The sequence below is a fragment of the Schistocerca cancellata genome, chromosome 4, assembly GCF_023864275.1.
Source record: "Schistocerca cancellata isolate TAMUIC-IGC-003103 chromosome 4, iqSchCanc2.1, whole genome shotgun sequence".
NCBI lineage: Eukaryota > Metazoa > Arthropoda > Insecta > Orthoptera > Acrididae > Schistocerca > Schistocerca cancellata.
Window position 1 is genome coordinate 304,599,411 of NC_064629.1, and position 12,993 is coordinate 304,612,403.

The 12,993-nt window shown below is 46.3% G+C and overlaps 1 protein-coding gene across 1 annotated transcript in view; it reads right to left on the minus strand.

Moving 5' to 3' along the window:
- Positions 1–12,993, minus strand: part of LOC126184181 (E3 ubiquitin-protein ligase Rnf220-like) — a 658,132-nt gene that overhangs the window by 58,525 nt on the left and 586,614 nt on the right. Inside the window, exon 6 of the mRNA XM_049926549.1 lies at positions 11,960–12,255. Coding sequence (XP_049782506.1) covers positions 11,960–12,255 — 296 coding nt within the window. The remainder of the gene's footprint in view (positions 1–11,959; positions 12,256–12,993) is intronic.

A 12,993-nucleotide genomic window follows, 5' to 3' on the forward strand; every position in this document is an offset into this window, starting at 1 on the left:
TCTCTCCTGCAGAATGCGAGTCTCGTGCCTAAAACAGTGCGCCACCTAGCAGGGTGCAGTATAGCATGACATTTGATATTTGAAGTGCTGTTACAGTCTCAGAGACTACGAATGATGGCAGACGCATAAGCGTTCGACGACGGTGAAGGATCATGAATGTGTGAAAACGATGGAAATAATAAGAGCTAGGGAATACAAGATGTATGACTTCAGGGGCAACCGAAGAAGAACAGGGGATAGGCAAACAGTGGCAGTAATGGGATGATTGTGTTCGACGGTTGGACTGTCTGTTTAGTACGGACTAGGCATCAGGGCACGTTGGTTGGTTTAAAAGGGGGAGGGGCTAAGGGACCAAACTGCTTGGTCAATGGTCCCTTGTTTCTGTTAAAACAGTCCCACAAAGGAAAGAATAAAACAAACGAGACGTACAGCACAATATCGAAAGGAAGGAGAAACCACAAGAACGACAGAAAGGCCACAAACGCCGCAAGGAATAAAAGAGGACAAGAAAACCACAGTTAGACGCAAGAAACAGGTAGAAGAGATTTTTAAAAAAAGAAAGCAGATTACCATGGCTGGCTGACCACGAGAATAAAAAGGAGAAGCCAGCCACTCTGCAACACATTAAAACCTCCAGCCTAAAAGCACTAGGGTGGAGCACAAAATGGCTCTGAGCACTATGCGACTCAACTTCTGAGGTCATCAGTCGCTTAGATTTTAGAACTAATTAAACCTAACTAACCTAAGGACATCACACACATCCATGCCCGAGGCAGGATTCGAACCTCGGTTCCAGACTGTAGCGCCTAGAACCGCACGGCCACTCCGGCCGGCGGTGGAGCACACAAAGGGACAAAGGACACCCACCAAAACTTACATAGAATGATAAAAACCACCCTCGCGCATAGAACGTAAAACTAGATCAGCCGATGAGGCGCCGGCCGAAGTGGCCGTGCGGTTAAAGGCGCTGCAGTCTGGAACCGCAAGACCGCTACGGTCGCAGGTTCGAATCCTGCCTGGGGCATGGATGTTTGTGATGTCCTTAGGTTAGTTAGGTTTAACTAGTTCTAAGTTCTAGGGGACTAATGACCTCAGCAGTTGAGTCCCATAGTGCTCAGAGCCATTTGAACCATTTTTTTAGCCGATGAGGCGTTGTCAGCTAAAATTAACGGCAACGTGTCCGGTAACCAAAGATTTCGGCGCAGGGCAGCCAACGTAGGACAGCGCAACAGAATATGGGCCACTGTCAACCGGGCGCCACACCGACACTAAGGTGGGTCTTCACGGTGCAGTGCAGGAGGTAGCCGTGGGTGACCCAAGCGTGGCCAATGTGCAGCCGGCAGAGAACCACAGAGTCCCTCGGAGAGGACCGAATGGAAAACTTCCACACATTCGTAGTCTCCTTAATGGCACACAGTTTGTTGTGCGTACTGTTATACCATTCCGTCTCCCAAAGCCGAAAAATCTTGCGGCGTAACAAGGAACATAGGTCAGTTACAGGAATGCCGATGTCCATAAGTGGTTTCCATGTAGCCTGTTTGGCCAGTGTGTCAGCGAGTTCATTGCCTTGGATGCCGACGTGTCTGAGCGTCCAGACAAACACCACTGAACGACTGGACCGTTCCACGGCATAGATGAACTCCTAGATGGTCGATGTCGATGTCGAGGGTGGCAGCAATAGCTTGGAGGCTAGGCGAAGCCAACATGACCATCAGCCATCGAGCCGTTGGTGTAAACCACTTCAGAGCGCCGGGATATGGCAAGAATCGAGAGGAAGTGACAGCGGAGAGCTGCGGGAGTAACTTCAGGCCACGAGAAAGGTCCAGACGAAGCTTCGGCTTTGGTTTACTCCATAGAGGTGAACGTGAATGGACCTCGAGTAGAGGTGGTAAACGGAAGGACTCCAGTTCAGACAGAAGGGATCGGACGCGAATCGCAATCGTAAGCCCTGACCTGGGCCGCCGATGCGGGAGATAAACCGCCGTGGTTGGGACAAGGAGACAGTAATTCGGATGCTCAGGAGAGCTACGAATGTGTGTAACGTAACTGGCAAGCAGTTGTGCACGTGTGATCTTGAATGGAAGGACTCCAGCCTCCACCAGTATGCTAGTCCCGGACTCGTCCTCAAAGCTCCCGTCGCTTGTCGAACTCCGCAGTGGTGCACTGGGTCGAGTAAACACAACGACGAGGGCGCTGCCGAACGATAAACCAGACTCCCACAGTCGAGGCGGGATTGAACAAGGGCTCTGTAGAGTTGCAGCAGCGTAGATCGACCTGTACCCCAGTTGGTGCTGCTCAGGTAGCAGAGGGAATTGAGGTGCTGCCATCACTTCCGCTCAAGCTGACGAACATGAGAAAGCCAAGTCAATCGAGCGTCGAAAACCAGTCCTAAGAATCGATATGTCTCCATCACCGTGAGTGCATCGTCATAAAGGTAAAGTTCTGGTTCCGGATGAACGGTACGACGCCGACAGAAGTCCGTGACACATGACGTCTCGGCTGAAAACTGGAAGCCGTGGGCTACAGCCCATGACTGTGCCTTGTGAATGACTCGCCGTAGGCGCCGCTCAGCAACACCAGTATTGGAGGAGCAGTACGAAATGCAAAAGTCGTCTGCATACAGATAAGGTGAGACCGACGGCCCGACAGCAGCTGCTAGACCGTTAATGGCCACTAAAAATAGAGACACGTTCAATACGGAGCCCTGCGGGACTCCATTCTCTTGAATAAGGGAAGTTTTTGATAAAAATCAGAGCGCACGTTGTTTACAAGTAGTGCACACTTCGTATATGCATTCAGCGGCAATGACGTGCAATGGAAGACCTAACAGAGAGTTCCAAAGAGGGCAGATTGTGGGAGCCCGATTAGCTGGAGCATCAGTAGCCTCGACAGCCAACTTGCTGAATGTTTCAAGAACAACTGTTTCAACAGTCATGACAGCCTACACAAAACATGAAACGACGTCATCGCGTAAACATAATAGTGGGCACAAATCAAAACTAAATGACAGAGATCGTCGTACGCTAACACCAATTGTGTCAAAGCAACATAAAACTACGGCGGCTAAAGTGACTGCAGAGCTCAATAGTCATCTTCGAGACCCTGTATCTATCGACACTGTCCGCTGAGAACTCCACAAAACGAATATTCATGGACGAGCTGTTATACCGAAACTATTAGTGACGACAACCAACGCAAAGGAGCGTAAAACATGGTGTCAGGAGCATAAATCCTGGGCGGCTGATCAGTGAAAACACGTCATATGGTCCGACGTGTCAATGTTTACGTTATTGCAAACATCGGCCAGGGTTTACATCTTGAGAACGCCGATTGACGTCTAAAATTCTGATTGCTTGATTCCAGCGGTTAAGCATGGAGGTGGAAGTGTGATGGTGTGGGCAGACATATCATCGTATTCTGCTGGTCCCATCATTACTCTCTAAGGCCGTGTTACAGCCAACGATTATGCGAACATTTTAGGTGATCAGGTGCAACCCATGATTCAAACGTTGTTCCCCAACAATGATGCCATATTTCAGGACGATAATGCACCCATTCATACGGCCAGGGCAGTACAATCGTGCTATGAGGAGCATGCAACTGAAGTGCAGCGTCTTCCCTGGTTTGTACAGTCCCCGGACTTGAATGTTATCAAACCCTCGTAGGTGGTATTGGAACGCAGACTCCGAAGCAGATTTCTGCCTCCTCGTCACTACAGGTGCTAGAAGGGATTCTGATCGATGAGTGAGGTAATATTCCACTGGGGACTATACAATCATTATATGCCAGTATTCCAAGAAGAATTGCAGCTCTATTAAGGGCAAATGGTGTCCAACCCCTAATTAATAAACCATTTCCAAATAAGCACAGGTGCTCACAATATTTTGCCTATCCCCTGTTCCTGAAATTATCAAGGAAGGTAGGAAAAGAAAATTAGCAAAATGATGCACGAGTCATTGTTGTACATGACTTAGAAGTGAAATATGAAGTGCATTCAATCAAAAGTCGACTCATTATGAATGAGATGTAGAAAAATTGGATAAGAAATAGCTATAAGGAGGATATAATATATAAGAAGATTAAAAATTTGATAAGTAACGTATTCGAATCAGCGGCATGGACGGTACTCCACTGCTAATCAAGTAGAAAAGAGAAGGCAAATCGAAAAACATGACTGTAATTTAGTACTAGGACTGTAATCGTCTAACAGCATACACTATACTACGTAAACCGGGAGGGTAGAAACAAATGCTAGAAAGCTGCAGACAGGGCTGCAGGCATGGCTTAGAAAGATTCAAGCACAGACTCGAAGAAGCAGATTGCTGTTTATGCAAATTACAATGGATTCTCCAATAGCGTCAGGTATATAACTATATAAACTTAATTTTTGTTGTGGATGGTTGCTGCAACTGCGTATCCCGACCAAGCCATTAAGAGATCAATCAAGATATCCTAATACTTGGTAGAAAAAGAGGAAACGCACGTTCTTCCAATTTGCAGTACGATAGAAGAGAGAATTTTCGACAACCGATGGGACAACTTTCCGACATGGTGTTACTAAACGGTCTTTCATAACGAACTGAAAGCGGTATACACTTACAGAAAATCTGATAGCAGTATTAACGCTATTCAGAGCCTCATATTACAAAATGAAGGTATCAAATGCCCCTATACCAATTTATTTGGAAACCACCGGCGGAATATAACATGCTCATGTTGGTCTGGAAGCTTCAAACCATACAGAATAGAAAATCTGTAAAGGTTTCGAAAGTCCTTCTTGATAATGTTCTGACACTACGATTTTTTAACTCCAGCATGCACACCAAACCGGCTTTGCAATTTTATCAGACTTTTTTTGCATTCTATCTTCTATTTAAGCAATATTTTCTTTTGTTCTGCCTCGTTTCGATTAGTTTTCTTGTTTAAATTACGCTGTCCCGAACTGTCAAATACATTTTGGGGGTTAGTTTTACTTTGGTCGCATGATACGTCCGCATTCGATGATCATAAACTGCTAATGTTACACTGACAGATCATTTTTGTCGCAGATGTCACTCAACTCTCCAGTGAATGACAATGCACATTTTAACGATAAGATTCTACGTCAATCGCAGGCACATATGAAGCCGCCTCTTGTGAAAACGCTTGCCCATCATATTATTCTGGGAATGACCAGGCCGAAAACGAACGTTGGAAGCGCTTTTCGGCAGAATTGGCTCAGCCGCATATCAACTGTTGCTCACCGTTCTGTTCTGCCCCATTCATCTGGCCATGACGCGGCTGCGGTTAACCGTAAGAGTTAGAGGCTTCCATACCGCAAATAAACTGCTGCGGCAGAGGGGCTGCGCCTCTACAAACCGCACGTTCCTTGCACTTTAAAAATGTTCTCACAGCGGAATTGTTCTGGTCGCTCCCATCCCCATCCCTAAAATTAGTGTGGAAGTACATTAGCTTGTTAAGTGGGTTCTACGGGCGTATCCGTCGTAAGCGTGTTCATTCACAATCGGTACGATTTATTTATCCGTCTACTCCAGTCTGTTGTGTGTTTAGTGGGAAATGACACTACGTTCCAAACTATTTTACAGATACTTCCCAAATAGAGCAGTGAATAACACTGTCATGATTAACTTCTACAATAAATTCATTTACAATTGATCTTTATTTCAATTAACAGTTGAGAAACTTGCAAAGTTTTTTTCATAGTGTGGGATACAAAATAATGCTACAGATATTTTATAGTTCAGCGAGCCAGTAACTACAATTGTAAAGGGGAAAGACACTGCTGAAGTGATAAAGAATTTCATTTCTGTATCACATAAACCGATACAACTGCATTGGCTTTACCCCGGTATGACTGATGTTCACAGAAGACACCCAAGGGATATTTTCTACAGATTCAGGAGTCCAGCAACCCATTAAACCCGCCCCCCCCTGAAGATCATAATGTCAAAGGACGTGAATGGACCTGACAGCAGTGTGTCTCATTTGTTTCTAAATAGTGCCGCACTCGCGACTATGCTGTCGGATTCCCCCCCGGAACAACTACAGTGATTCAACCTCCCTCCTCCCCCCCCCCCTCTCTCTCTCACTCTTTCTCTCTCTTGACAATTTTTCAAGAAACTGTTGGACAATGTTATTTCCGATAGGCATTTGTCATTTCAGGTTTATCAGCAGAACAGTATTCTAAATTTTCAGTCATTTTATACGCTATCAGTTTGCACGGCCATAGTTAGCGAAACTGATTAATTACGCGGCCATGCAGGGCCATTTCTTACTCCATCGAAATTTGTGTAAATAAAACTTGTAACGACTGTGAAGTGCATAAATGTATTAATGATTCTTTTGTTACGAGTGTCTGTTGCACGAAAAACGTTTGGTTTCGTCTCTCAGTAGATAATTCACATTTTTATGGCGACTATAATGGATAAAGAGGAAACTCTGTCATTGTGATATATGTAAAAAGTTCAAAAACAGTTGTAAGAGTTGTGCTACAAGAATTGCCATAAAATAACATGCCTGTATATACTACTCCATTTCAACAAATTGAAACATCAAATTGTTCAAATGGCTCTAAGCACTCTGGTACTTAACATTTGAGGTCATCAGTTCCCTAGACTTAGAACTACTTAAACCTAACTAACCTAAGGACATCACACACATCCATGCCCGAGGCAGGATTCGAATTACGACCGTAGCAGCAGCGCGGTTCCGGACTGAAGCGCCTAGAACCACTCGGCCACAGCGGCCGGCAATTAAATTATCGACTGAAGTGATGGAAGACGTCAATAATGTCAAAACCCTGCACTATCTACTAGTCACCTTAGCAAAAATTTCATTTGCAGCAGTTTAGTTTGCGACATGAAACGCGAGTTATCTACGAAATTCATGGTATGTGATATTTTTCGTATGGTTAAAGTGCCTGAAATGTCCGTGAGGTTCCCGCTTTACGCGACATTCCGTTGACTCGTCATAGCTCCTTCAACTAGGTAGAAAAGCGGCATTAAAAGTTCTATGTTCGGCGAAGATGAGTAACTTCAACATTTAGAAAAGTATTTGCATTCCGTGTTGGCAGCTAAAAGTTTAACACTTCATGTTTTCATTCTGTTGTTACTGTGTAAAAACTTTTTTTTCAGGGCAGGTTTCGGCATGTCGTCCCATCTTAGTTGTGTGGGTACCGGTGATCTCTATTCGGCCACCCAAACCGTTGGGACATTTGTTTCTACGTCTGTGAGGATCCATATACGTTCCCACGACTAGCTATGGATCTATAACAGGCGTGGGGTACCTTTGGTGACCCACGGGCCTGGCTCACTAACTTCCTTAACCTTATGGGTCGCCATGTCATGTGACGCGACAGCAGCGCTCTTAGTACATGAAGCCGAAACTATACTAGCGGTTGTCTGTTGATGGTTGCAGTCACAACATCACTTTTACAGTTTTCTACGGAAGACAGATCATAGATGTTGGCAGCTGAAGGGATCGTTTATACGATTGGAGTTTACCTGCTCTGCGTCAGTTAAGGCCTGAAGATGCCGTAATGACTCACCGAAACTGGTTGCAATATAATAAAATAACATCAAAACGTCGGCTGTAGGTGTCATTTTATTACGTAAGTGACCGACCGAAGTCCCGCAGACGATTGGTCACAAGGATGGACATACAAAAAAACCTGGAGGTTAAGGTTCCTTATACAGCTTTTAGCCATCCTCACGCACTTCTAAACACACAACGTTCCACCACCGCCCTCCACGGTAGTGTTCGAAGCATGTCCATGGTTTACGCTAACAGAGGAATGGCGGCGTTGACCAGTCCACAGCTGGTGAACCACGGTTTCACCATATCCGTACCCGGCCATTACTGGCTCAAGACCTGGGAGAGTTTATAGGACGATTCGAGGTTAGGCATGCTGCATGGAGAAAGAAATCGTGCTGCAAAGGCAGAGGGGAAAAATTGTATTCACATTTACTTTCCGGTTGTATTTGTCCTAAATAAAATGAACTTATTTTGTCATTAGATAGCATGATATTGTAATTGGGGCTGCATGTAAGACAAATAGTGAATCAGCTACAAACGATTAAATTTTAAATTCACTTTGTAGTGCCTTGTCAGTACTGATTCCGACAACGAAAACGTTCGTAAACAGAGTGCTGAAATCATATTAACGAGACCAATTAATGGCCTGCTACATGTTTGACTAACGCCATAGCCTACAGATATCATGAAACAAGGCTGTGGCTAAGCCATGTCTCCGCAATATCTTTTCTTCCGGGAGTGCTAGTTCTGCAAGGTTTCGCAGGAGAGCTTCTGTGAAGTTTGGAAGGTAGGAGACGAGGTACTGGCGGAATTAAAACTGTGAGGACGGGGCGTGAGTCGTGCTTGGGTATCTCAGTTGGTAGAGCACTTGCCCGCGAAAGGCAAAGGTCCCGAGTTCGAGTCTCGGTCCGGCACACAGTTTTAATCTGCCAGGAAGTTTCAACAATAAATATGTTTAAATAATTAGTGATTGGTAGACGTTGGGAACTTAAATACAACGGTGGAAACTTAAATAGAAACGTTTACAATCCGTTTCATTACACAATACACTAACAGATAAAGACGCCCAGGTATACTGAACATCAGTTAGTTTCGAAATGCACCACTGTCATTCCAGGCAAACGTTTCGCTTGTTCATTGTATACTATTTACGATTAATAACAATTTAATATAATCCCCATTGTAAAAACTGACGACACGTAAAGAACGCTGTATTCCTACAATATAAGTGCATACTCTTTTATACCAAGTGACAAGAATATGCCGCCCAAATTAAAATTCGAGATTTGCCTTCAACATCGTAGCTCGTCTCTACAGTGATTCCGTCAACAAAATAATATTAGGTTGCCGCATAAGTTCGTAGCGTTTTTGGTATTCCCGTTGCTATGGATTTATTTACTGATTGTCATTTTTCATGATATTCTGAACTACTGATTGTGAATGATCCGTTAAGTGCAGTGTAACGCTAATTTACGAAAGGCTATATGTGGTCAAATGTGTGAGCTGGGATCCTCGTGAACTGCTCAAAGCAATAACTGAAAGTGTGCCTTGCACTTACCACACCGTCGATAGAAACGAGATGTCTCGAAGATGGTAGCTCATTAGACGTTAATGTGTTAGTCCCAACTACTGCATTTACAGTGGTTCAAAAATGGTTCAAATGGCTCTGAGCACTATGGGACTCAACATCTTAGGTCATAAGTCCCCTAGAACTTAGAACTACTTAAACCTAACTAACCTAAGGACATTACACACACCCATGCCCGAGGCAGGATTCGAACCTGCGACCGTAGCAGTCCCGCGGTTCCGGACTGCAGCGCCAGAACCGCTAGACCACCGCGGCCGGCACTGCATTTACAGTCTGCAATCTACAGTAGTACTCTTTTACCTCGGGTGACTTTATATAGTGTCATTCTGTCATTTGGAGATAGTGAGTGGAGCTGTGGACGCTAGATAATGGAGTGCCATGTGGAGAGATCGGAACATTTCCGGCATATTCTTCTGTTTCAATCCATTAGAGCGGTGACACTGGACAGAGTACGGCAAGAAAATGGATTTCTCGTTTTAAGAAGGACCGTTTAACGTTACTGACTCTTCACGTTCAGGACTACCTTCGGGGTTTAATGAAGATCGTTTAAACGCATTAATCTACAATGATCCACGTCAATGTACTCGAGAACCGTCAAATGTGATCATTCCACCATAATAAGACATTTGCATCTAATGGAGAAGCTTCAAAAATCGGGTGTATGCGTGCCGCATATTCTAAGTCAAAATCACAAAAATCAGTGGATGGCCATATGTGCATCTCTGATTGCTGGTCATCAACTGGTTCGTGAACGACACCGACCATTCCTATCCTTCATCGTTCCTGGTGACCAGAAATGGTGTGTCTATGCTAACATTGGGAAAAGAAAGGAATGGTTGAGCCCAAACAAAGCGGCAACTCCCCGTACAAAGACCTGCGCGCATCCACAAAAGATAATGTTACGCATCTGGTGGAACAGCGACGGTGTGGTATGCTAAGAATTGCTTCCCAGAGGCGTAACCATCACTGCTGACATTTATTGTCAACAACTGAAACGCCTTGTAGACGCACTCCAAGCACAACCGCCAGGAAGACTGCGTGAAGTGACGCTACTCCACGATGACGCCCGCCCGCCTTCTGAAATCATTCCGCACCCACATTAGTCACACGATCCTGCGCCCTCAGATTTTCACCTTTGCCGCTCTCTCTCGAACAACCTTCAAGGAACTTCCTTTTCGGATGAAAATGCGCTCCGAACATGGTTCGACGAGTCCTTCGCCTCAAAATCACGCGATTCTACAGCCGCAGGACCGAAAAGGTACCTCAGCTATCCAGACTGCTGTAAAGGGCGAAGGAGAATATATTGTGTATATCTGCTGTATTTATTAAACTAGCGGAAAACCGCTACCAACTGATGCACCAATCCAATACTTTGTTTCAGACTCGCTGATTTACACTACTGGCCATTAAAATTGCTACACTAAGAAGAAATGGAGATGATAAACGGGTATTCATTGGACATATGTATTATACTACAACTGACATGTGACTACATTTTCACGCAATTTGGGTGCATAGATCCTGAGAAATCAGTACCCATAACAACCACCTATAGCCGTCAAAATGGCGTTTATACGCCTGGGCATTGAGTCAAACAGAGCTTGGATGGCATGTACAGGTACAGCTGCCATTGCAGCTTCAACACGATACCACAGTTCATCAAGAGCAGTGACTGGCGCATTGTGACGAGCCAGTTGCTCGGCCACCATTGACCAGACGTTTTCAATTGGTGAGAAATCCGGAGAATGTGCTGGCCAGGGCAGCAGTCGAACATTTTCTGTATTCAGAAACGCCCGTACAGGACCTGCAACATGCGGTCGTGCATCATCCTGCTGAAATGTAGGGTTTCACAGGGATCGAATGAAGGGTAAAGCCACGGGTCGAAACACATCTGAAATGTAACGTCCACTGTTCAAACTCCCGGCAATGCGAACAAGAGGTGCCGAGACGTGTAACGAATGGCACCCCATACAATCACGCCAGTATGGCGATGACGAATACACGCTTCCAATGTGCGTTCACCGCGATGTCGCCAAACACGGATGCGACCATCATGATGCTGTAAACAGAACCTGGATTCGTCCGAAAAAATGACGTTTTTCCATTCGTGCAGCCAGGTTCGTCGTTCAGTACACAATCGCAGGCGCTCCTGTCAGTGATGCAGCATGAAGGGTAACCGCAGCCACGGTCTCCTAGCTGATAGTCCATGCTGCTGGAAACGTCGTCGAACTGTTCGTGCAGATGGTTGTGGTCTTGGAAACGTCCCCATCTGTTGACTCAGGGATCGAGACGTGGCTGCACGATCCGTTACAGCCTTGCGGCTAAGATGCCTGTCATCTCGACTGCTAGTGATACGAGGCCGTTGGGATCCATCACGGCAATCCGTATTACCATCCTGAACCCACCGATTCCATATTACGTTAATAGTCATTGGATCTCGACCAACGCGAGCAGCAATGTCGCGATACGATAAACCGCAATCGCGATAGGCTACAATCCGACCTTTATCAAAGTCGAAAACGTGATGGCACGCATTTCTCCTCCTTACACGAGGCATCACAAAAATATTTCACCAGGCAACGCCGGTCAACTGCTTTTTGTGTATGAGAAATCGGTTGAAACTTTCCTCACGTCAGCACTTTGTAGGTGTCGCCACCGGCGCCTACCTCGTGTGAATGCTCTGAAAAGCTAATCATTTGCATATCACAGCATCTTCTTCCTGTCGGTTAAATTTCGCGTCTGTAGCATTTCATCTCCGTGGTGTAGCAATTTTAATGGCCAGTAGTGTACTTACGAGGACCGACATGAAAACGGAAGAGTGGAGAGGAAGCAGGCTACCTGAGCAGGGCGTGTCGCAGCGCTCGCCGCTCGCGCGCCGCGGCGGCGGGTAGCAGCACGTCGGCCTCCGAGTACTGCGCGGGCCCCAGCGTGGCGGAGTCGTCGCCGTCGACGACCAGGTCCGCGTGGTCGGCGTCGTCGGCCGTGGTCGCGGCCGTCGCCAGCCCGGCCGCCGCGTAGCCGCCCACGAGCAGCGCGGACGCGCGCACGCGTCGCTGCCCCGCCCACTCGTACTCCGTGAAGACGCCGCCCTCCACGTCCACCGGCTCGTCCGAATCGCCGTCGCCGTCGCCGTGCTGCAAAACGAGACACGCGCCGCTCCTCACCTCGGTGCATCACACTACTCTCAGCCCTAATTACTGCTTCCTCCGCTCGGTGTTCGGTTTTCCTCCTAAATGCGACCATTCTACATCTACATTTATACTCCGCAAGCCACCCAACGGTGTGTGACGGAGGGCACTTTACGTGCCACTGTCATTACCTCCCTTTTCTGTTCCAGTCGCGTTTGGTTCGCGGGAAGAACGACTGTCTGAAAGCCTCCGTGCGCGCTGGAATCTCTCTAATTTTACATTCGTGATCTCCTCGGGAGGTATAAGTAGGGAGAAGCAATATATTCGATACCGCATCCAGAAACGCACCCTCTCGAAACCTGGCGAGCAAGCTACACCGCGATGCAGAGTGCCTCTCTTGCAGAGTCTACCACTTGAGTTTGCTAAACATCTCCGTAACGCTATCACGGTTACCAAATAACCCTGTGACGAAACGCGCCGCTCTTCTTTGGATCTTCTCTATCTCTTCCGTCAACACGATCTGGTACGGATCCCACATTGATGAGCAATACTCGAGTATAAGTCGAACGAGTGTTTTGTAAGCCACCTCCTTTGTTGATGGACTACATTTTCTAAGGACTCTCCCAATGAATCTCAACCTGGTACCCGCCTTACCAACAGTTAATTTTATATGATCATTCCACTTCAAATCGTTCCGCACGCATACTCCCAGATATTTTACAGAAGTAACTGCTACCAGTGTTT